At 52.7% G+C, this 25,903-nt stretch overlaps 1 protein-coding gene across 1 annotated transcript in view; it reads right to left on the bottom strand.

Moving 5' to 3' along the window:
- Positions 1 to 25,271, bottom strand: part of LOC108313458 (c-Maf inducing protein) — a 259,500-nt gene extending 234,229 nt beyond the window's left edge. Inside the window, exon 1 of the mRNA XM_017541862.2 lies at positions 24,733 to 25,271. Within this exon, the coding sequence (XP_017397351.1) occupies positions 24,733 to 25,032 (300 nt within the window). The 5' untranslated portion in view covers positions 25,033 to 25,271. The remainder of the gene's footprint in view (positions 1 to 24,732) is intronic.
- Positions 25,272 to 25,903: the final 632 nt, after the last annotated feature.

The following is a 25,903-nucleotide window of genomic DNA, read 5'->3' as shown; positions in this document are numbered from 1 at the left end:
CTGAGGCACCTTCGACTCAAAAGTGGAAGCAGTAGAGAGCTGAGGTCAGGGTCCACTTTATTTACCTATTGCTTTCAACATCTTTCTTTTCAAAGCCTCTTCAAGCTGAAACTGTCAAAAGTTGTGTCTGATAAATCTGAAGGTTATAGAGGAAGTGGTTTGTCCTTCCTCCTGCTCATGATTTCTGCAAAAGATAGCACACAGCATTTGGGGAACTGTCAGGCAAGGCAAGGGCTCCCAGCGAGGGCCAGAGGAAATGCAGGCGACCACTGAGGCCTGCTCTTTACCTGCTGCTGCTGTCAGGCTCCAGACAAAGTCAAGAGTACAGGAGACAAGAGGAGCCCAAAGAAGGCCGTCCCCATCCCTCCTCATCCCACCCACCCAAGACATTCAGAAAACTCTTCAAACAGAATTGGCCTGGTAGCTCTGACACTCCCACAGCAGCCTGGAAGTTGAGTGTTATTATCCCATTGGTAATCGGAATGTAAGTAACATGCTCAATTTAATTTCAGTAACTAACTTGCCCAATGTCACACACAGCGAGTTCTCTAAAGAACTGTGAACCCACAATTCAGGCAAAGCCTGATGTCACCTGCCCTGGGAAGCCCTCTCTGGCCCCTTCGACCTTGGGTGTAGTCAGGTCCCCTCCTCTGTAATCTTGCTCAACAGTAGCAATAACAGTGGTAACGGTAGTAATAAGAGCCCTCTCTTTTTCCTGTGTGCTTTATCTGTCAGACACAAGGCTAACGCCAGATGTACATCATCTTACCGAATCCTTCGCAGAAGCCCAGGGAGTCGGTACCACCATCTGCCCCACTGTACTGAGAAACAAAAGCTCAGAGAGGTAAAGTTACTTGCCCCTTTGGATTTCCCCACCAACCCCAAAGGTTGAGGGAGAGTGGTCATTTCCCTGCTGGCAACAAACTGGGCCCCACCTTCATGATCAGCTCAGCCATTCCCAGGGTCTTTGGCCTAAGGCTGATCCAAATCAGGACAAAGAACTAGGCCCTCTCAAGGCGGGGTAGGAAGGAACAAGATGTTCATGGGGCATTCCTGGAACCTGGCTTCCATGTTAAAGTCCAAAGTCCCGAGGCCAGCATGCAGGCAGCTCACGGGGTCTGCCCTGCACAGTTCTACCCGCCTCCAGCCCACTCAATACACTCGAGGCCCATGGAGCATGTACCACGCCCCGCCAGGCCTCCCGGGCTGTCTCGATGCCATGTTCTGCCCGGAATGCTCCTCCCTGCTTTCTCCTTCTGGCCCGGGCGGACCCATTCTTGGATCAGCAACGTTCTCTCCAGGGACCATGCTGCTTTCCACCAGTGTCCACCCTGAGTCGCCCTTGTTTGCAGGCACTGGAATCAACTGTCCATAACTCTCTCCCCCCGTGTGGTTATCGCCACACTCCTAACCCTTAGCACAATGCCTGTACCCAGTAGGTGCCCCATAAGTGCATGCTTCAGGCACGATGCCTAAATGCTCAGTTAGAGCTAACACCCCGAAAGTACAGAGGACACAGCAGCACAGGCCCCTCCGAGAGGTCTTGGGTGCATCTTCTCATTTTGTTCTCACCCTACAATGTGCAGAAAGTTCCATCCTTGGCCTCAATTTACCCACAAGGAGACGGAGGCTCATGCAGATGGGGCAGCAGGGCTGGAATTCTGGCCCCAGCCTCTCTCTGAGTTTGCGCTTTACTTCTGGAAAACTGACACATCACCCGGGGGTTTGAGTGGGCAATGGGAGAGTGAGCCCACTTTACCGTTTATCTCAAAGACAGGCTTGGGAACCCAAGGTGAAAGTGGAGAACCATGGCCCTCTGCCTCCCCAGCCCTCCATGCCCTGCCCAGGAAGGCCCGCTCCTCATTATCTTGGGCGCCAAAAAGCCACCCAAAACGTCGCCCCTGATCCTGCATTTCAAAGTCTTGTTCACCTGGACTAGAGGCCCACGGGAGCCCCACATTACAAACAAAGGAGCAAGGGCCGGGCACAGTGGTGCACCAGGCTGGGGAGGCTGAGGTGGGAGGATCGCTCGAGCCTGGGAGGTTGAGACTGCAGTGATCCGTGAGGCTGAGGAGGAGAAAAGCTTGAACCCAGGGGGCACAGGTTGCAGTGAGCCAAGACCGTGCCACTGCACTCCAGCCTGGGCACCAAAAATAAAAAATAAAAAATCCTAGAGCCCAAGAAAATCCTTGTCCTTGCCCAGCGAGGACAGACAGCTTCAAAGGGCAGTCTGGCGGTTTCTGTTTGTTTATTTTCCTGTATATTCTGGTCATCTCAATCATCTAACCAGAAGAATTGGCCCAAAATGAGGCACAAGAAAAAAGGAAAAGGTCTGGCCCGGCCACATAACTCCTGGGACGGGCTGCAGAAACTGGACTTTGGCTTTCTAAGCTTGGGGAAGGAACAACAGCCTCTTTCAAGCAAGGCTCTTTTGTTCCTAGTTCCCAGGGAGGAGGCAGAATCTTTGGCTGAACAAATTTCGTTCAGCCAAAGTCTTCTGGGGAAATGGTGCCGTGCTGTCCCCCATGGTCAATGCATTAACTTGCCCCTATCACGGACAGATCACCAATCAATTGGATGGCATTGGTTTTGTCATTTCAACACCATGTAGCCATCAGACTCGTTACTCAATAATGGCCCGTCCATAGCAATACCAGTAAGAAGTGCTTGCTGAGCAATGTCTCAGTGATGCCTTGTGATAACCCTGTGAGGCAGACACACCCCCACCTTTTATTACACAGACAAGGAAACTGAGGGTTGCCAAGCTTACGACCACTGCCAAGATCAGCACTTGTAAGTGGCGGAGCTAAGGTTCAAACACAGTAACTGCACATCCCTGGGCTCCAATCAACCAAGAAACAGCCAAATGAACTAATTTTTCTAAAACGGGAAAGAGGCCAGGCACAGTGGCTCATCCCTGTAATCCCAATACTTTTGTGAGGCCAAGGCGGGAGGATCACTTGATCACAGGAATTCCAGGCCAGCCTGGGCAAGATGGCAAAACCCCATCTCCACAAAAAATTTAAAAATTAGCTGGGTGTGGTGGCATACACCTGTAGTCCCAGCTACTCAAGAGGCTGAGGTGGGAGGATCACTTGAGCCCAGGAAGCTGAGACTGCAGCAAGCTGTGATTGTGCCACTGCACTTTAGCCTACGTGACAGAGCAAGACCCTGCCTCAAAAAAAATAAATAAATAAAAGACAAAATAAAAAGTAAAAAAAAAAGAATGAAAAGAAGAGAAAAGAAAAGAAAGGAAAGAACAAGGACCTATTTTTCATCATCAACTTCCTGCTATCTGAAATTACCAGGTTCTTTTCTGCAGGGGTTGTCTCCCCCACTGGAATGAAAGTGCTCCTGGGGGGTTATATTTGGTTCACCCCACAGCCCAGCCCTCAGCCAAGCACCTGACACCCAGAAGACCCTGAGCAAAGGTCTGGAGCGAGGGAAGTCACAGGGCCCTGCTGTCTCTCTGACCAGGGTCACAGGTACGGCCCCTGCCTTTCCCACAGGTGACAGCAAGGACAGCTCACCGTGCTAGGTCACTCTGCCCAATCACCTGCACCAACACGCCTGCTGCAGCCTACAGGTGAAATGCTCTAGCCAGAGAGGCCGTCTCACTACTCAGCTGATCCAGGCCCAAGGTCAGCGCGCTCGGTAATCACTCATTCATTCATTCAATCAATCACTTCTTTTTGGCTCATTCAACAAATATTTATTGAGCTCTAACCACAACCAGGTACCGTGCGAGGCAGTCTTCCCAGGACAGTGAGTATTAGAAACCAGTGACAAACATACACAGTCCAGTCTGGGGACAGGGAACAGGAAAAGGAAGCAAAGCAGGACACAGCGTCAGACACAGGGTATGTCCTGTCCCTATCAAGGATGCTTCCTGGAGGTAGTGAAAGTCCAGCTGGCCTCCCCTCCCTCCACCCGAGGGCCTCAGGCCTGGGTTTACATATTTCTAAATGAAGATCCAACTCACACTACCAAAGACCGCAGGTACAGCATCACCAAGCACGGATGGAACAAACGGCGCAGGCAAATGAACACCTACAACAATGTTCATTATCATCTCTGGGTGTCAGCATTCTAGGTGGATTTTGTTTTCTTCTGTTTATTTGTGCTATCTAATTATTCTACAATAAATCTGAGTTCTTTATGTAATGGGTGAGGGGGGTGAACATCTTTAAAAAATAAATGTCCACTCCTAGGTGTAGATCCAAAAGAACCAAAAGCAGGGACGATAACAAATACTCGTAACAATGTTCACAGCAGCACGATTCACAACAGCCAACAAGGAAACAACTCAAGAGTCCATCGACAGAATGGGTCAGTCAACTGTGGTCTAGCCACTCAATGGAACATTACTTGGCCTTAAAAAGGAAGGAAATTCTGGCATGTGCTACCACATGGGTGGAACGTAAAAACCTCATACTAAGTGACATAAGCCAGACACAGAAGTACAAATGCTGGATGATTCCACTTAGCTCAGGTACTTCAACAGGCAAACTCATTGAGACAGCAGGTAGAACAGCAGTGACCAGGGGCTGGGACCAGGAGAGAATGGATAATGCTTATGTTGGGGATGATGAAAAGGTTCTGGGTATAGATAGCAGTGATTAAGAATGTATTTAATGCTGCTGAATTGTACACTTAGAAATGGTTAAAATGATAAATATTGTGTTATATTTATTTTACCACAATAAAAAAAATTTTTTTTACACCTTAGAACTTCAACTGACAAAATGAATGAACGAATGAATGAATGAGACCTTCTCTCTTTCCTGATCAAGATTTTCCTGGTCGTACCATCAAGTAGACAAAATGAGAAAACGGTGAGCTGAACCAGGGTAGGGATAGTGACTGGGGCAGTCTCTGTTCCTGGGCCTCAGTTTTCCCAAATGTGAAATTAAGACATCAGCCCTATCAGGCCAGATGTGGAGCTTGTGACCAGATCTCACCTTTTCTCTCTTCAGTCTCAGAGCTAATTCTAGGAAGGTGTTGGCAAGTGACGCCCACCCCCAGGTAAAGGGGCAGCAAGCCCCCACTAGGAAGAGCTATGGCGCAGCCAGCTACCTCTCACTGCCCAGGCCACTTCTCTGGGGAGCTTCCTTTTCTCACCTGTGAAATGGGGAGACCAATGACAAAGCTGTCTCTGCCCCTCCTTCCTTTACACACCGGCCGTGGCTCCCTCAGAAAGTCACAGAGGTGAGGTGGATGGAGCCCGAGCTTCCTCTCTGAATTGGCTACCTAGAAAAGGCCATCCCAGCCAGGTAACTCAAGGGACTAGGAAAATCCTGGCTGCACCCAAGCTTGGCAAGGAGGCTGACGTGTGGGAGAAATGAAGGACTCTCCAAGGCCTGCCTTGCTGTCCAACCAACACCGACTTCATTTTTCCTTAGGTGGAGCCATACGAGCGTGGGCACATACAGGACCCCTGGGAAGTCCCCTGAGGTCCCAGGAGGAGCAGTGGAGCCTACGAGAAGGCACATGAGCTCGAGTTTGCCTGATCTCAGCGTGCATCGCAGCTCCATGACCCAAAGCCATGTGACCCTGGAGGCCAAGGACCTGAGGAGCCTGTCCCCTCTCCTGAAACACAGGGACGCTGCCTACCCAGGGGGCTGAAGAGGTGCCTGGCACATCATAGATGCCTGAGAATTAGCAGGTTCCATTATTTCACCAGGTCTGGCCCTGGCAATTGGTACCCAGCTGGGGAGACAGCCGGCTTGAATCGTCCTACAAAATCCTCAGGGAGGAGAGAGGACTCCACACGCACAGCACACTTATAAAAACGAATCTGAGAATAAAACCACAACCGCCATCCCGCCAAACATAGTGGGAGTAATGAAGCAAACAAAAGGGAAAGTTCAACTCCTTTTTTTGGCTTTAGAACATGCAAATGCAAAACTCAGTGGCAGAGAAATTATCCCAGAAAAATTCCATGTCTAAATCTGAAATGGCCCATAGAACTCTCTCCCTCTCTAGTCATTTAAGCGACGTTTTGCTCCAGGGTATGGCTAAAGATGGGGACCAGCTAGAATCAAAGACAAAGAGGAAACTCGTTGATTGGGGTCCTTCAAATGTTAGCAACCAAGGAAGACCCTCAGCTTCTCTCAGTGGTGCTTGCTTACCCTCACTGAAGGTAAAATCCCTGGTACCCAGAAGGAGGGAAGCCCATTAGACCTGCACTCATTGTCCACTGCTCCGCTCACATCAGCTGAATTTGCCAGGTAGCCTCCATGATACAGACTCAATAAAAGATCCATACTTCCCAAATTCCAAGCGTTCAAATGCCAAGCCTGCCTTGGCCTCTGTGGAAACTCTTTGGGCATATTTTCTCATGCTCAGTATTCTTTAATCGTTGCTCATCAAGGGTCTGTGGTCACTCTGTCCCTCCGCTTTACAGGTCAGGGAGGTGAGGCAGCTCAAGGTCACACTGAGAGCCAGAACTGAGCAGTGAGCCACCATCTGCCTGATTCCGCCAGAACGGCCCTCAGACTTGACCACAACGCATCTCCAGTGATGTGTTCCACCTTATCAAAGAGTGAAGAACTGCTCTAAATCTTAAAACAAACATTTTAGGGGCAAGAAGTACCAACCTTGAAACTCCAGACTGGGATAAAAGAAAAAATATTTCACCATAACCAAGAAGACTAAACACAGCTCGAGCAAGTGCAGAAAACGCGGCAGAGACAAGCCTCACACCGCCCTGGCCACAGGAGCAGAGCTCTGAATAAAAACCTTGATCCTCCTACTTAATGAAACTTGGTTTTATCACTTACATGTTTATTTTCGCACGAAGCTCCATTTCCGGCTGGGGAAGCATCACTCACCCCCTAGCCTGGTTTATTACCCCAGGGAGGGTGGTGTCTATGAATCCCTAAGAATGCCTATATTATGGAAGCTAAAAAACATATAGTTGCTAAGTTTTATAAGCCCTGCTGTCTTACCATTTTGCCAGCAAAAGGATCCATAGCTTTCGGCAAGTTTTCAAAGCGAGTATGTCACTCCCAAGTCTAGATCCAGTACCCCAGGGCATCCACTCAGAAGGGAAGAGCCTGTCATTTTGATTTTTTGCGACTGACAAAAGGCTCACTAACCACCTGCCCAGATATAAGAATGGAAATGAGACCAGGAATCAAAGAAAAAATAAATCACTTCCCAAAGCAAGTCATGTGATGTATAAACGGACCAAAATTTAAGTGGATACAATAGACGTTAAAAGATAATGATGACAACACAGGTCCATGGATTTCCAAGAAGGAAAGAGGAAGAAAACTAGCCTCCTCTTTATGAGGGCGGCCAGCTCCCTGAGAGCAGGGTCCTTAGCTACACATCTCACCGCAACACGCAACGCCTAGATCAGTGCCCAGTACATTCATCATGTCATTAATTCTCTCAATCCTGGGACTTAGGGATTGTGATTTCAGTTTCCAAGACAGGGGTCAGAGAAGTCATGTGACCTACGAAGAGGGGGAAACAATAAGCAGCATTGCTGGGATCTGAACCCAGATCCAGGCACTGCTTTGCAAATCCAGGTGTCTTCCTCTACGCCACACTTTGTTGAGACATCAGACTTTTCACCCAAAGTCATCTCCTAAGAGCAAACACTCTGCTGTGGAGAAGGCTCCAATATCCCACTGGCTCCCTTGAGGGTTATTTAACGACTCTGGGCTTTATGTTCCTAGTGAGAGAAGCTGGACTACATCAAGAATGGCAAGCAGGGTTCCTGCTGCATGCCAGTAACAATTGATTAACAGTGGCTGTCTCTGAGCTCACTTGGAAGACTGATTACGCCAGGCTTGATCAGCAATGTCTACCACAGTCAAGGCAATAAAGAGTGGTAACACCTGTGCCGTGTATTTGCCATCCCAGAACTAGACGACCTGCAAGTTCTCTTCCAACCATGGCTAGCTCTGATTCTAATTATAAACATTTTTAAAACAGGGCTGGGCACAGGGGCTCACACCTGTAATCCCAGCACTTTAGGAGGTCAAGGTGGACAGATCACGAGGTCAAGAGATCAAGAGCATCTTGGCCAACATTGTGAAACCCCATCTCTACTAAAAATACAAAAATCAGCCAGGCATGGTGGGGTGCACCTATAGTCCCAGCTACTCAGGAGGCTGAGGCAGGAGACTCACTTGAACCCAGGTGACAAAGACTGCAGTGAGCCGATATCGCACCACTGCACTCCTGGTGACAGAGTGAGACTTTGTCTCAAAAAAAAAAGACGGGCGGGTAGGGCAAATAGAGAAGGAAAAATAGACTAACATTTTCCAACATGGGCCATGGCTGAATTCAGCCAAATCAGTACTGTCTGCCCAGCCAGCCCCTCATGCTCCGTGCACACAGCCCAGCCACATGGGAGGAAGCAGAAAACATCAGATCCACTGCCCACATACTCAACGAGACACCCAACCCAAGCCAGAAGTCGCAAAACCATGGGTTTTGTCTGGCTTGGCCTTGGTTGCAAAACACCTCATCAGGAAGCATGGTAACCTCGCAGGCAGCTGCATCTGGGTTCAAACCTGGGCAGGACCGCTTGCCCATCCTGAGCCTTCACAAATCACGTCAACTCTCCAAGCCTCAGTTTCCTTCATCATGGAAAAACCTCACAGGACTGTCGTAATGATCACACATAATAGGGCATCAAAGTTCTTGACAGCAAGCCCACAGTGAGTAGGCAAAGAAATGGCCACTACCATCATCATCATCATCATCATCACCACCACCGCCATTTTTCTTCGCAGGGGGAAAATTTTCAGAACAGAGTCCAAGTCCAAGAGATTCTTTCGCTTCTCTCACGTTCAGCACAATGCCCATTTCGCTGCTCTGACCTCTCTGAACACCACTCCATCTCCTCAAGCTCCTGGTGTATCAGCCAGGGTCCTGGGAGGAAACAGACAGCACATGCAAAATGGTGCAATTTGAGGAAATTTTAACAAAAGGACAATATATTAAGATGTGGGCAGAGTATAGAGGACCAAAGATGGTTTTTCTACCTACGGCGACCAACTGTCCAAGTGTGCCCGGGACTGAGGGGCTTCACAGGCCACAGGACTGTCACTGCAAAAACCTGGGACAGTCCTGGGCAAACCAGGATAGCAGTCACTTCATTTCTCCCCCATGTATTCCTATCCCTGGGCCTGAAAGTACAGGGGAAGGAGCAGTTACAGGAAAACCTGGGTAGAGGGGGTGACATGACTGGAGGAGTGGCTGAGAGGTGCCGCCTACCCAGGGCAACCCGAAGGAAACGGGCGCAGGGAATAAATACCCCCACTCACTCTCCTCCCATCCTCCATCTCCCCCAGGCTCTCCACTGGCCAGACCCACCCAGAAGGCCGGGGAGACAGAAAAGAATGGAGGGTGGGGTTTCCGAGGCAAAGGCTGGAAAGAATAGAACATGGGCCCAGAGGCAAAGACAGACACACAGGACCCTGTGTGGACTCTGGGGTGGCCAGGGGAGCCAGACCTCACCTCAAAGGCTCCACAGTGAGGCCTTGTGGAGACTCAGTGCCTCTAGTCCTCACACAACAGGAAGCAAAGGAACTGCCCTTCCCCACTGGAGGGGACACTGGGACGTGGCCAAAGCCCTGTGGTCCATGGGTTTGGTTTGCAGCATTCAAAGGTGGGCTCAGCAGGGCTCAGAGGAAGAAGACCCCTCCAGCTGGCTGCCGACAGGGCAACCTCCTAAGAGTGAGCAAGGCTGAGACGACACAGTGAGCTGTCCCCACAGAAGCGACAGTCTCCGGGGCTTGGTCTGAAGCAGGTGCTCCGTCACTGCAGACCTGAGTGGGGGATCAAAGGCGGAGCCTGCTCGAGGTGGAGGTCTCTAAAATCCAGAGAGCACACCCCTGGAATTGCTACACAGTTTCCCCCATGAATGTGCTCAGACCAGAGGCCACCCGTTAGAGGCAGTGCATGCGTCAGGGGCAATATCGTTTAGAAAATAAAAGCGACTTTCAATTCTGTTTTTAAATCATATTTTCCGAGATCAAAATCTTATTTCCCAAGCGCTGCTGCCGAAAGCTGGGGTGAAAACCACCAATAATATCTTAATCCTCCCAAAGGCGGGTTCCATCTTGTTTGGGTTGGCAACTTGGTGGCTGAGGGCACATTCCAAATAATGATGCCTGGGGTCACGGCGCAGGGTCACAGGCACACCTGGGAGGAGCTTCTCTTCACTCCAAGGTCACCAGAAGGTTTCCAAGACAACTATGAGACCTTCCTGTCCCTTCACAGCCTGGGGTGTCAAGATCCTCCACCATGCAACAACAGACACCCAAAGGCCTTTACTGGCATCGGGTATTCCTAGAGAAACAGACCCAAGCCCTGCCTTCAAGTTCAAAGTCCTGCAGGAACCAGGCGTGTATATAGGTGAGCAAACCCAATACCGAGAAGCAGTAGCCACAATAATGATGGTGATGATGGTGGTGGTGACAGTGGTGGTGAGGGTGACAGTGATGGTAGTGATGGTGACGGTGGAGGTGAGAGTGATGGCGGGGTGGTGATGATGATGATGATGGCAGCCACACCTACTGAGCACGTACCGCATGTCCACACTCCACTAAGTGCCTGCGTGTATTCTCTCCCTTCTTCTCCGGGCAACCTGGGGCGTGGCTACTGTTATACCCCCAGCTTTCAGATGAGGAAACACGGGTGGACCACACCACTGGTTAAACGGCCTCATATCAAATGTATGGATCAGAAAAGCCTAGCCAGCCCTCCTAATCACCTTGCCCGATCGGTGTCCTGTTTTAGGGAAGAAAAGCGGCTTTAACACCTCCACCTCCCTGAGGGCATAATGGGGAAATGGTAGCGAGGTTTCAAAGTGGAGGCAGGGGGTTTCCTCCTCCCCAATCCTCAGGGAAGACCCCTCCAAGCAAGGCTTCCCAGAGTGGCTGAGCAGGGTCGGCCCTACGTAGAAGCACCCACCGCAGCCCAGCGGGGATAAGATCAGCTGGGATCCCCTCGCCTAGCCATGTCCAGAGCCAGGACTGTGCTGGCCCAGAGAGGGTGCCCTGCTTACCGCTGGGTTTCAGAAGAACCTCCAACTGTTCATCTTTGCAATGCTCCCTGACCCCTATTCCTTCCCTAAGCTTGCAGGCAGAACCTGCATGCAACTCTAGAACCTTCTTTTTTAATAGCTTTCCAGGGAATGGGGTTCAATCAGCTACAAAAAGCAGAGGGACCCACTGCCCAGCTGTGGGTGGGGCTTGGGTCAAGCAGATGAAGAAGCCCCTTTTAAAAGAGGGTCAACCCCTTTCCTCCCTAATCGCTAATCTTCATAGAAACCTGTTTCAATTCAGACAGGGTGCAAGAAGGTTCTGAAGACATTTTTCCTTACACCAAAACTTTCTAATGCTAATCTCTCTCTCTCTCTCTTTCTCTCTCTCTCTCTCATTGGCATGATGTAATTCCCCTTTTCAACAACCAGATCTCTGAAGTCCTGAGTCATCAGGACGAAGGCAGGGACAGCGAGAGGGAAGTCAGTTGGGAGGGATCAAAGGTAGGGGGGAGCTTGCCAACGCCTGAGCCAGCCAGGATTTCCTTCTGGGGCCCTGGGGTGCCGTGGCCCACCAGCTCTTGGCCCCACACCGTGCCAGACACGAGGCAGGGCTCCTAAAGCCCCCGCACCATTTTCCATCCCTCCTCTGGGCCAGTTCTGAAGAAACAACGTGACTGTAGGACAGTGCAGGGATTCCCAGCTCTGTCATGTGCCAGCCCAGGCGGCCCTGCCTGCACAGAAAATGGGACCTCACGGGGTAGGTGTGATGATTAAATGAATGAACACTGCAGTTCTCAGCCAGGGGCAGTGTGGTCCCCAGGGACATGTGGCAGAGCCTTCTCACGACATGATGAGGGCTGTCAGAAGTATGGGCTGGCACCTGGTTGGTGGAAGCCAACCGAGAAGAAACGTTTCTCCTGCTCCCTGGGTACCTATTATCACTGGCACTCATTTAGGAGAAAGGGTTGAGGGCTCCACCCCTCAAAGTTAATACGGGTGACTTCCAGGTGGTGGGATTCTGGGAGGATTGGTTTCCTTCTTAACTTTCTAAGATCGTCATCATCCCTGTATGATGGCTTCAGTTTTGCTTTTATAAGAGAGGAGAGGTGAATGTGAATGGAGAAGGCAGAGAGGCAAAGGCACACTGGCTGACCAGCTGGGGTGGTGCCGCGCCACAGGGGAGCAAACCCTGGCTCCGACTGGGGAAGGCAGCTCTGAAAAACCACTGATTGTGGAGGGGGCGGGGGGCCAAGCAGAAAGAAGAGGTGTATGCCAAGGTCAGAGGCCCCGGGAGCCGGGGCCAGAAACCAGGCAGGGTGGGCGGCTCGCTCCAAGGTGGACTTTGGACTTCATGCTTGCTGTGGTCAAGTCCTCACCACAGGCCGAGACAGAGCGCCCTGCAGGGTCAGGTGGTCTCAGGCAAGCAGGCTGAGGTGACTACCCCAGGTCCAAGAGCGGCAGGTGAGAAGCCATCTTCTGCCGCGGCTCCTCCGGAGACAGGTCTGCAGGAAGCTGGCCCAGGAAGCTCCATGAAGGAGCCCCAGTCCAGTCAGGGTGGCTGCTCTGTCCACACACTCTCTTCTGCAAGACCCTCCTCTCCGCTCAGAGCCAGCCTGGCCACTTTGGACCTTTCTAACATTCTGCTTTGGAGCCCCAAAACCCTGCTCACCAGCCACATGTAGTGATACTCGGGAGCCAGACAGCCTGGGGTCAAATCTTGGCTCCATCATTATTATTACAAGCTGGGCAAGTAGAGACCTCTCCTCTCTGGGCCTCAGTTTGCTCATCTGTAAAATGGGGACAACGACAGCACCACTTCCCAGAGGCATCGTGGGAACTGGGTGAGTGCTCACCTGCACGAAGGGCTCAGAGTAGTGCCTGGCATACAACAGTCACCATGCAAGTGTTCGCTAGCCTTGCTCAAACCCCACCAAGGAGTCATCATGACGTCTGGAGGTCGTTCTGGAGCTAGGCTGCCCAGGTTCCAGTTGCATAACATTAAACTCTCGAGGTCTCGGTTTCCTGCTACCTCCTCACGGAGCTGATGAGAAGATGAAACACAGACGTCTAAAGGTCCAATAACGGCTGGAGGAAATGATCACGATTACTCTGCAGTCCCTTCCACTCCACCTTGGACATCAGTATCACCTGGCTCTGGGCTGTGTCGGGCCCTGCTGGGACTCCCCGAGCTCAGTCACCGCCTCAGTCACCACCGGCCACCGGGACAGTTCGAGCTGTTCCATTTTCCCACACTGAAGCAAGCCTCAGTCACAGTGTCATGAAGCATGAACCAACCAGAGCAACAAACAGATGTCAACAAGTCATTGTTCCCCTTTCCAGCAGGCAGCCCTGTCCCCGTAACCCACCAGCTGAGACCCCACTGCAGACACCAGGCAGAGCACCACTTCCGTATCACCTAGAAGGTGCCCAATCGTGTCCCTGGCCGTGGGCTCAGCCTGATGGGACCACCTTCCAGACAGCACAGGCCTGGGCTGGGCCTTCCCACCAGGCCTCCCTGAAGGGAAGGTTCAAGAAAGGGCCCCTGTGAGCCACAGCTCAGAAACCTCAGGCCTGGAATCTGGAGTACCAGGGGCCTCTGGTGGAAGGCCCACCAGGAGCTCAGCAGCCTGCCCCCATTACCATCACTCTTCACAGGCCACAGGGGTGGCTAGGATTCCTAGGGCCTGTGTTCATACTGAGAAAGGCTGTGTACACCACGGCCGGGCCATGTGTTGGAGACACCACACACTCCATCTCCTGCACACTCTACTTCAGTATGGACAGAGGCCTGCGGGGTTACAAGGAAGTGGAGGGGCAGGGATCTGAACTTGCTCCTTCCTCTCCAGGGCACCCTTTCACCTTCCAACAGGACAGACCTCCCAACTAGGCAAACTGTGCATTCATTCATCCAAAGAACGGCAGCTGAGAGGCCGTGCCTCAGCGTCCCCATCAGGAAAATGGAGAGAGCAACAGTATCTCACTGGGCTGTAGGGATCACTGATATAACCTGCACAGCACAGTCCCTGGCAAGAGGGAACACTCATCACACACAAGTGGCTGCTGCGTGGTCACTACTGTGACTAACTACCTGGCCCTGGCGACTCAGAGATCCCTGTGCCCCTAAGGCTTCCAATCTGTGACATCCCGGGCTCCCAGCTGGCCAGCTAGTCCTCAGTGTCTCTGCATCGTAAAGCACCAACCGCCCCGGAGAACACGGGTTTACTCACCATGAACCACCCCACACTGGTAGACTGCTCTAGGAAGCGAGCCCACCTCTCTTTAACTCCTATGCTGTCTTGCAGTGTCCACCCCATAAAAACTGCACAGACCCCTGGAATGTGCCTGGCCACTCTGGCCTGTCCCTTTGCTCACAGTTCCCTCTGTCCATTCCCACAGGACTGCCACCATTAAATCCATCTGCATCCACCCTACCTTTCCAGCCAGATGCCTGTCTCCTACAAGGAGGTCCTTCCTGAAACTACCTACGTCTCTTCCCCAAAATGGCGTCTCTTCCCCCATCCAAACACAGGACAAGACATAAACCTCTCTAAGGAATACGCTTTGCTCTATGGTGAATCATAACTGTGATACCCCCATTTAACTATGAGTCCCTTGGGAGGGAAGAGTACGTCTGACTTTCTAAGTGCCGCACCTGAGAGCTCACCATGCAGGCACAGCGCCCCAGAGCACTCACTTTGCAGGAGCAACATCTGGTTTCAAGTTACACGCCTAATGCTTACCCTTTATGAATAGTTGGCATTCAATTTCCCACCTCAGTTCCCTGAAGTCTTGACAAAATGACAAAGGAATGTCTGTTAACCTTGGCAAATACTAAACTGATAAGCTCACTTATTTCTCCCCGAGATGCTTCTGCAGGAGGCTGAAACAGGTGCATATGCACTGACAGACCCAAAAGACAAGGGGTCAGACCCGGCTTTGACACTAAACTCCACTTCCTCCCAGTGCTCGTTATGTGACATTCCACTAGAGCATCTGTAAAATGGGAATAAACACCCACCCCACAGGACAGTTCTGAAAATTAAATGACCACTGTGCCTGGCACACAGTAGGTGTATAATAAATATCGTTGTAACCAGGAACATTTTGGTCCGTCTCTTACAACAGATTTGCCTACCCTACTTGATTCCCCACGCTAGCTTTGCTGACCTGCCACCAACTCACACCCAGGAACCAGACGAGACCATGGCCATGTGAATTCCTTTTCTAGGGAAGCAGCTTGGCTCTTGGTACTCTGGAGACCTCAAGGCCTGCTGCTGTGTCCTGAGGATCCTGGGGTGGGAGTGGTCATTGCTTCCATGTTCTCCTCTTCCTCCCGGACGCATGTGTAAACATGTTCCCCAGTCTTCCCCTGCACACCGTGTGGCTGTATGTCTGAGTTCTGGCCAACTGAGCGGCCGGACCTACAAACTGCTTGGCTGTAGTGCTCCTCTTTCCCCATCCCTCCCACAACAAAGGACCTAAGGGAGCCCTGAAGGACTGCAAGAACTGGGCTGCACGAAGCCACCCAGATGCCAGGGCCGCATGTTACAGCGGCTAGCCTGCCTGACGAACACACAGCCCCTTCCACACCCGTGGCTCCCCTTCCCTGCGGAACCTCACACCAGTGCGTGTGGTGGTAAACAGGGGCACCTGGTCCACACAGGGAGCCAACATGGGAGGGAGGAGAGCCAGGCCTGGGTCTGCTCAGACTGTATGCTCTAATTTTTAGATATTCTGGACCACTAAGGAAACTGGCACTGGCCCAGCAGAAGTCCTGGTGTGATCCTCCCTCTCCAAATGACCCCACCTGAGCTGGATGCAGCCAGTGCAGCCCAGAAAGGTAAGCTCCCCGATCCGTCTGATTCCTAAACATTCCTACACGTACCCAGGGACTAGACAACCTAGACCGTGTGCTTCCCTCCAAAGAGAGTTCACCCAGCACCATCAGTTTAGTCGGTCTCTCCACCCTATTTCTGACAGCAGCTTCAAAGCAGCAGAGCCATGAACAAGGGATGGCGTGGGAAGGAAGGAGTTTGGGTTTGAATTCCAGGTGGGCTGCTGAACCAGTTGCAAGGGTCCTTGGGCCACACACTTCCCCTCACCCATTCCCCACCAGCAAAACCCGAGGTGAATCAGACCACTAGTGTACTCTAAATCCTAGGATCCTTACAGTGTAGTTATGGATGAAGGGAATTGGTTTTTTAAAATCCTGAAGGCCGGAGGCAGGGCACGGTGGCTCATACCTGTAATCTCGGCACTTTGGAAGGCCGAGGCGGGCAGATCACAAGGTTAGGAGTAGGAGATCTGTCTGGCCAATATGGTGAAACCTCATCTCTACTAAAAACTAAAAAAAATTAGCCAGGCATGTTGGCGCATGCCTGTAATACCAGCTACTCAGGACGCTGAGGCAGGAGAATTGCTTGAACCCAGGAGGTGGAGGCTGCAGTGAGCTGAGATCGCACCACTGCACTCCAGCCTGGGTAACTCCATCTCAGGAAAAAAAGAAAAAAGTCCTAAAGGCCGTGCACGGTGGCTCAGGCCTATAATCCCAGTACTTTGGAAGGCCAAGGCAAGTGGATCATGAGGTCAGGAGATCGAGACCATCCTCACTAACACAGTGAAACCCGCCTCTACTAAAACTACAAAAAGTAGCTGGGTGTGGTGGCACTCGCCTGTAGCCCCAGCTACTTGGGAGGCCGAGGCAGGGGAATTGCTTGAACCCAGGAGGAGGAGGTTGCAGTGAATCAAGATCACGCCACTGCACTCCAGCCTGGGTGAGAGTGAGACTCCATCTGAAAAAAAAAAAAAAAAAAATCTGCTGGGCTTTGTCATTTAAGAGTCTCTTAAAGCACTGCTACAGAGCTATTCTTTGCTATTTATTGGGAGGTAGCCAGGTTTGCAAAAAAAACAAAAGAAAAACACACAACAGAAGCAACAGAATGGAAGCTTTAGGGGCATGGAGCTGCCTGTGTCCCTGGCACCTAGCACATTGTACGTGCTCATTAATTTTTTATATAGACAACAGCAGCTCCGGAGAGCAGGGGGAAGGAAACTGACAATCAGAGAGCATGTACTTGGTACCAGCCACTTTACCAGGTGATTTCTAAACAAGATCACCTGCCTCAGGGCCTTTGCACTTGCCGTTCCCCCTACCTGGAATGCTCCTCCCCCTGAAGTCCTATCGCCCCTTCCCTGACTACTTTGTACAAAGCAGTCCACCACTCGCTCCACCCACCTGCCTACTTGCTTTTCTCCATGATCCCGGTCATCAGATTTTATCATCACTTGCTTTTCTTTCTTTCTTTCTTTTTTGAGACGAAGTCTCGCTTTTGTCCCCCAGGCTGGAGCGCAATGGCGCGATCTCTACTAACTGCAACCTCCGCCTCCCAGGTTCAAGCTATTCTCCTGCGTTAGCCTCCCGAGCAGCTGGGATTACAGGTGCGCACCACCATGCCAGACTAATTTTTGTATTTTTAGTAGAGATGGGGTTTCACCATGTTAATCAGGTTGGTTTCAAACTACTGACCTCGTGATCTGCCCAATTGGCCTCCCAAAGTGTTGCGATTACAGGCGTGAGCCACCACGCCCGGATAATTTTTTTATTTTTGGTAGAGACGGGGTTTCATCGTATTGGCTAGGCCTAATTACTTGCTCTTAACTTAGTTGTCTGTCACCCACTCCCACCAACACAGCTCCACAAGAGCAGGCTTTTGTTTTCTTCCAAGTGCCTAGAATGGTGACACTTACCACCGCGGGGCCTCACCTCACTTACCCTCACATCAATGCTAAGAGGAAGTCTCTCTGATCCTCACTTTACAGATAAGGACACAGGCCAGGGGGCCCGCCCAAGGTCACCTCCTGGGACACTGCTGAGGCAGGATTCAAGCTCCCCTGTCTGATTTCAAAGTCCAGGTCCTCACTCCCCTACTCCACTGGGTCTGCCCGGGGTTCTCTTCCTGTGGCCTCACTGCACACCCCAAATGCCAGGACGAGCACTGTGCACATGGGAGGAGTAAGGAAATGTCTACTGAAGTCAGGAACCAATTTCGGCACCAGAAGTATTTTCTCTGCCATCTCCTTTGCCTCAATACACACACCAAACACCTCCCCCACATGCACATCGGTTAGGACTCTGCTGATGTAAGCGAAGCTTCCTTTCAAAACGCGCAGTCTCCCTTGGTGCCTGTTGAATACACTGGGTGGCTCATCACCAGAGCCAGGGGCAAGGAAGAGAAATTCTCACTTCCTCTCTTTCTCCACCATGGGGCTGGGTGGCCTGGCTTCCCTCCTGGGGAAAGCTGAAAGTTGGGGAACAGAAAACGATGCCCTCAGGTGGAGCTGCGCAGACCCTTGTCCTGGGGGTGGAGGTCAGCTTGTCTTTGTCAGAGCCCCCTGGTCAGCTGCGTTCCTTCAGCTCCAGGGGAAATCAAGTGGCCACACCCTCTGAGGGGGATCCCTGGTTGGTGACCTTTAGTCAGACCAAAGAATGACTCCTGGTAGCAACAACTCCAGGCAACACTGCCCTTCCCTCTTCAAGAAGAGGCTCGGCTCCCCCCTCCCAAAGAAGTAAGCAAAAGAACATGCAAACTATCAAAATAGAGACAGCTCCACTGCATAAAAATAGGAAATGTCTTCTTTGAAGGAACAAGGCTGTATCAGTCCACTTGGACTGGACAATCTACAAAAGAAAGAGGTTTAATGGACTCACAGTTCCACGTGGCTGGGGAGGCCTCAAGATCATGGTGGAAGGTGAAAGGCACGTCTCACATGGTGGCAGACAAGAAGAGAATGAGAGAACTAGGCGAAAGGGGTTTCCTCTTATAAAACCATCAGATCTGGTGAGACTGATTCACTACCATGAGAATGGTATGGGGGAAACCGCCCCCACGGTTCAATTATCTCCCACCAGGTCCCTCCCACAAAATAGGGAATTATGGAAGCTACAATTCAAGATGAGATTTAAGTGGGGACATATCCAAGCCATATCAAACAGGCTGGGAGTAAACTCAATGCCCAACAATATGGAAGGGTCTACCTCATTACCGTAGGTACACCACTCTAACAGAACACTACGCCACAGTGAAAGAGAACAAGACAGCTGCACACCCATGAAGGGTCTCCAAAACATTCTGCCCAGTGAAGAACCACAGTGGACCGCTGTGTGCGCATGTCCAGGTACACAAGAAATGAGCAGCAGCACTGGCCTCCAAGGAGGGCCACTAGTGGCTGTGCAGGCATTGAGTAAGAGAAGCTTCATTTTCCATGACATGCCTTGTTGTACTAATCAAATCTACTTGATGCATATATGAGTTTTTCAATTTTTTTAATGTCTTTTTAAGAAACTAGACTGTGCCCCCCAAGGAATTTTTCTTAAACTGCTTGCAACAATTTCACTGCCTTATACCAATGAGACCTGCTAAATACCCCTAACTTTCCCCAGTGCACTGTTCATCTCGGGGAACTCTCTGGAGACCACTCATTTTTAGGTAACAATAATCCCTGCCATTTGTACAGAATGTCATGAAGCTCTTTCAGGGCAATTAGCAAAACAGGAATTGGAATCCTGGTCACCGTATGCAGACTACACTAGAAGGTGCTTATCCATCCTCTGCAATCCCTACAGCAGCCCTAGACATGAGGTGTTCCTCCCTAAGGATGGAGAAGAAACAAGGCCCAGCAGGGGAAAACAAAGCGCCAAATGTCACACAGCCAGGAAACGGCACCCTCCAAACCCAGATGCAGAGCCACGAGACCACAAAGCCCAAATTTGTTTGGCCCCACAGCAGAGATGCCCTATGCCAGGGCGCCTCACTTAATCTCATGTATTCCTTTAATCAAAGGTGTAAGCTGACCCCCCTGCAATGTCCATACCAACAAAACACCAATCGGGTACCCTCAAGACAAGTCAGCCCTCACTGGCAGCAGCTGAGGTGCCCTGGGACAGCTTTGTCTTCTACCAAGTCCCCCTGCGCCCTGCCCAGGACAGTGCCCCAGAAATGCCCTCTCTCACTGCCGGGTGAGAAACTGAGGAGTAGGCAGGGCCATGATACCAGCAACCTGTGGGCCCAGGAGCCCAAGCCAGCAGCAGCTGACACCTCTGTCACCTGCTTGCAGGAAAGCTCAGCCACATGCAGTAAAACTCCTTCTACCTGGACTGGCACAATGTTGCCATGGCCAGAACAGGCATCTCAGATTACACCAGGCAAATGGCAGCATCAAAACTTACTCCTTCCTTAAAATGCACTTACTTGCTACAGCCTGGGGAAGGCAGACCACATTCGTGGTTTACAGAGAATTTTGACTTTTTCTCCTCTCTGTCTCAGCCCCTCCCCTCCACCACCTTCCATGAGACAAGTCATCTAGGAAATAATTTTGATGCACTCCAAAATCCTCCTATGACAAAAGGCATGAAAAGGGGGGAAAAAAAATCTCTGTGTTTACTGCCACAAAAAACATCAAATAAATTAAAGGCGGCCGGGCACAGTGGCTCACTCCTATAATCCCAGCACTTTGGGAAGCTGAGGCAGGCAGATCACCTGAGGTCAGGAGTTCGAGACTAGCCTGGTCAACATGGTGAAACCCTGTCTCTATTCAAAAATAAAATAAAATAAAATAATAAATTAAAGGCAGTCTGGGCACATGGGGGGAAGGGGGTGTAAGTGACAAAAGTGAAAAAGCAATTAACATGCATGCATGTGCACACAGATGAGTTCTCATGGGATTTGTGACTATCCCGGAAGACACAGATTTTAATTTTCAAGTAGAAACCAAGCCATCTAGATGTGTAACTCTTTGCTCAGCAAGTGACACACAGTAGGTGTGCAATAAGCATGTGCTAAACAAAGTCTGAGTTCAGATAATGGCTGCTCCCCACCAAGAAAACACCAGACTAAAGAAACCGATGAGAATGAAAGTGGCTTCTCCTTTCTCATCCATAACAAGATGCCCGGAAACATTTCAATCAAACAGCGGAATGGTGAAAATTTAAAAACAAGCCACTGATGAGTTACGGCTTCGGAATAAAGAACACTACTGTCACCTGTGCCCTAACCCCTGTTTGGTAAATCAATAAAGGACTTTCTGCCTGGATCCACCATTCTGAAATACCGTGTGCCACAACGTCTTAAAAGTAAGATGAAATAAAAGGTAAGCAGCTTATTTGTACTTCTCTGGTGCAGAAGAAACAAAGCCTGTATACAGACAAAGCCCTCTGCCCACAGACATACATGTCTAGCAGGTGATCAAATTCAACCCAGAGTCAAGAACAGCAAAATGGATTCTGGTCCTGCTGAACCCAGCCACTTATGCAGAACCCCTGGCTGCCCTGGCTGTCATTTACAACTGACAACACCATCACCAGCCATGAAGAGCCAGTGAGGCCCCAGAGACTGACAACTTTGAGTACGAAGGGAGAATGGGGCACCACATTCAGGCTCAGCCTGGGCAGACGGGCCCTTCCCCACAAAGGTGCCGTCCTGGGTCGCCCAGGGAGGGGGCCCTGGCCTCCCCATGTCCCCTCCCAAGTCAGCTGTCGCCTGTCTGCTTCCTCCTTTGTTTATGAGCGTTTCGGATCCAAAGTCTCCAAGCACAGGTTCATCAGACCCGGCAGCCATCACAAGCTACGTTAAGCACGCTGTTCGCTCTGCAAGGATTTAATCAGTAACTGGCCCAGGAGACCAGGGCAGGGCAAGCTCTGACCTGATCCCACAGGAGGCAAAGTTTACAGGCAGGCCAGCTGGGTGAGGCTGGTGGCTCCTCCCGTAAGACAACCTGGAGGGGTGTCGGGTCCCTGGACCCCAGACTAAAAGGTCTACCTAGCTGTGTCACCCACTAGCTGGGACTGCAAGCTCCAGTATGCTTGCATCCCAGCCTGATGCAGCTGTGCTCCTGGAAGCCTGGTCTTAAATCTCTCACGATTCATTTAATTGGATCAATGGAGACAGACTGCAGAAGGTTTGGGCAAAAAAGAGTATTTGGTTTGTTTATTGGTTTGACTCCATATCAATCACTCTGGGTCTTGTTTCTGAAGCCCATGCAATTAACCAGATATTTACCAGATGACTCTGAGTTAGGCTGTGTAGACAGCTTAAAATACGGATTACTGATATTTTAAGTAGGGTATGACTCTACAGGAAACATACTTGGTATACCGGCAGCTCAGGGCTGGGCCAGGGGCTGCTGCAAAGCCACAGGACTGCAAAGGGTTTTTGTTGTACGGAACTGCACTCAAATTCACCTTTGTTTCATTTGGACTCATATTTCTCAATAGAGTGCTTGGGCCACACTATAAAACACAGACAGATTACATAATGCCCAGGCCTCAGGGAAACCCCACAGGGGTGCCTCTGCTTCCCCGAGAGCCTGGACACCAACCAGGTGTCTCATGATGGGACAAGGGCCCTGGTGGCAGTCCCAACCTAACCTCTGCCCTGGAGGCCAGCGCTCCAGCCAGGCCAGCCCTCACAGCCCCACCTCCACACTCACAGGACCTGGGGCAAGGCCCGCTGGAGCCCACCAGGGGGCAAGGGCAAGACTTAAGGACACCCCCTGCCTGCAGGGCTTGGTGATGAAAGGCAATGGAAAGGGGATTAAGCCAGCCCATCGGACACTTCCTGGTAGCTCCTGTTGCCACATTTCCTAACACCAGAGCAAGGCTCTGCCAAGAGGAATCTTGTTCCATGGGTAAGCCTCAGTTCCCAGTACCAGACAGGTACTCTCCTGAGAGATCCACGCTACCACAGGTGACAATGACCTGGGTTGGCCAAGGTGAGCTAGGGGCCTCTGGCTATTCAGGTCTTTCTTACTTTCCTCAGTTTCTGAAACATACCTCTTGAGCAATCAGAGGTAAGTGGGGAGCCATTAGTCTCACAAACTGAGGACAGTAGCAGCGGAACACCCACTCTTGGCTTCTTCCAGGGGAAGCAGGGGCTCGGCCTGGCCTTCCCATGGCAGGTCACTGTCCCTTCTTCTAACCATTTTCCTCCCCCCTCAACTCCTCTTCATTTTGTGGGGTGGAAGAGAAAAAAAATCCCCCTGAGCCAGGTGAAAATTCTGAAGCCAGATCTGAGGTCTCCAGATCCCAGGCAGAGGGTTCCGTGGTCACCAGTTCCTCCCCATATCAGAAACAATCTGTACTGGCAAATTTTGGAAGGCAGGCTCTCCCTCCATCCATTGGAAAGCCCAACGCTGAGGCCTACGTCGCGGGACAGGCTTGAGAACATGCACCAGCCTGACTGGGGACTGGACTGCCTCCCGACAACCAGCAATTCTCCCTGAGAAAGGAGTCTTTGCAGATATTGCACCAACGTGCCCACAGGAAAGATAAAATAGGTGCTCTAAGCATGTCGGACCCCAAATTCAGAATAAAAGTCCTCGAGCACTGCAGCGCTCTGAGGTGGGGGGTGGGGGTTGATTCCAGGAGTAGGATTCTTCAGCTAACTTTTCCCCCCTCCCCATTCCTTGGGGCATGTGTCATGGCCTGTGACACACCGCCAAGGGAACATGGATGCCGGGGAAATGTCTATACACGCTACACGTTTGTGACATGCCATGTAAGCGACACCCTGTTTCCTGGCTGGGTTTTCTTGGCACAGGTGTGGGCAGGCAGTGGATTCGGCCCCCTCCCACTGTGCTTAGTAAACAGGATCACGGTGGCCCCAAGGGGGAGTGTGCATTCTAGGGAGGACAAGCCACCCCTCCAAAGAGGATGGGACCCTCACAGCAAGGCTCAGGCCCAAACCACAGCCGGTATTTCAAACTGTCCTTGTTTCAAAACACAAAGCATCCTGTTCAGGCTCCTACCCACCACCCCCACTCTCCCCCTGACCCCACCATAGCTGTCTTTCTCCACGTACGAAGAAGGCCACCATTTGCAGATCTGATTTCAGAAAAGATCAATGGTTTCTCCTCTCCGACTCATCCAGCTGACCCAGTCCTAGCCATGTCTTTAAAAACAATAACAAAATTAAACCACCAGCAACAAAACACACACGTATACACACACTCTACAGACAATGCCGGACCGGGGCTCGACCAAGCAGCTCCCAAGCTAGAGCTCGACCACCGCTGGGTCCTGAGATATTCCAGGACTACTGCCCCCTCCCCCTCCCCCTCCACTTCCAACCTCCCAATGTGCGAATGAGATTTTCAGAAAGGGAAGCACTTCGTTCTGCCTGCCAGCCCTGGCAGGAAAGAGAATAAAGGACGGGTAAACCAGAGAGAGGAACTGGCTTCTGGAAATTCTTTGGGTTTGGGGTTTCGAGGTTTTGTTGTATTGGGTATTTGTTTTTTTTTTTAATTTGAGAGGTGGTGTTTTGTTTTCCCCTCCCCCACCCCTCAGATCCAGATGGGCCAGGGGCTTCCAGAGAAGAGAATCCCCGCCACCATCAGGGCCCAGCGTCAGATCCATCCCCCGGTCCCAGCCACCAGAAACACAAGAGCTGGGGGCAGAAGGTCCCCAGGCACCCAGCCTGAGTGTGGGCTGAGTCCCCAGCATTCTAAGGGTCTCTCCCGAGCCCGGCCGGCTGGTCTGGGCTTCAGACTCCAAAATCGAGCCCCGCGAGCAGGCCAGGAGCGGGGCGCCCTGGTTCTCCCCGTTCTCCCCGCCACCCCCCACCGCCCCCCAGGCCCTGGGCTCCAGGTGCAGCGCCGGGGGGCAGCCAGGGAGGGCGCATCTCGGGCCCCGAGGGGAGGCGGGGGTGCAGCCGCGCAGAGCCACTCACCGTGGCGGACGCCAGGCTGTTGTCGGCCAGCGTTAGGTGGTGCGGCTCCCAGCGCCTCAGGAATTTCGAGGTGAGGATCTTGCTGAGAAAGGTCCGCGGGTGCCGGATGACACAGACCTGAATGTCGCCCTCCTGCAGCAGTTTGTACCTCATCCCGTTGCAAAGCAGAAGAGCCCGGCGGCAGGGCACGGCACCCATCTTCGTGCCCTCGGGGGCCGACACGTCGCCCCCCAGCAGCGGCTTGGTCTCCTCGATCTGCCGGGGGTCGCCGCCGCCGCCGGAGCTGCTGGTCACATCCATGGCCGCGCCGGGGGAGGGGGCTGGGGGCGGGGAGAGGGGGCTGTCCTGGCTGCTGGGGCGGCGGGGCCCCCGGATCCGGCGGCCCGCACCCCCCCACCCCCCGGGAAGGTGGGGGGGTGTGGGGCTGGGGGCGCCCGCAGGGGAGGGGGCGCTGCCCGCGGGGGGCGGCGCGTGCGGCGGGCTGGGCCGGCCTCGGCGCTTCCTGCGGGGCTCCGGGCTTCCTCCTAGCTCGTCGGGTGCATGACCGCGGCGGCGGACCTGGCTCGGCGGGCGGCGGGGAGGGACGGGGGAGGCCGAGGGCGGGCCGGGGCCGGGCGCGGAGGGCGGGCGCCGGGGCGGGGGCGGGTGTGTCTCGGGGCCCCGCGCCGCCGCGCGCGTGTGTACGGAGCGTGTGTCCGCGCGGCCGTCCGGGCGAGAGTGGCCGCGGGCGGGGCGGGCCGCGCTCTGGGCTCGCGGAGCCCGGGGCGCCCGCGCGATTGGTCCCCGCGGGGTCATGTGCCCGCCCCTCTGACGTCAATGGCGGCAACGGCGGCGGCCGCGGCGGCTTCGGCCTCTCGCCGGCGGAGTCCGCGGTCCGGGCGGGGTCGCGGCCCGCGACGGGGAGGCGCGGCCCGACGGGAGGAGCGGCCCCTGGGGAGGGGGCTGGGGCGGGTGAGCCCCGCCGGGCCCGGCGCGCCCCGCCCGGAATGTGGGGAGGGGGCGGGGCGCGGGGCGGGGCGTGTGACGTCACGCCAGCCGCGCCCCCGCGGGTGCCCGGGCGGGATCCGAGCTCCGCGGCCGGAGCGAGGGGACCCGCGCCCCGCCCGCCCCCGCCACCCCCGGGCCCGACTCGTACAGGAAAATGAGGGCACTCGAGGGCCGGGGCTGGGTG

The sequence above is a fragment of the Cebus imitator genome, unplaced genomic scaffold (assembly GCF_001604975.1).
Source record: "Cebus imitator isolate Cc_AM_T3 unplaced genomic scaffold, Cebus_imitator-1.0 Scaffold137, whole genome shotgun sequence".
In the NCBI taxonomy this organism is placed as follows: domain Eukaryota; kingdom Metazoa; phylum Chordata; class Mammalia; order Primates; family Cebidae; genus Cebus; species Cebus imitator.
The sequence above is the reverse complement of the archived record's forward strand: the minus strand, read 5'-3'. Positions and strand labels throughout refer to the sequence as shown.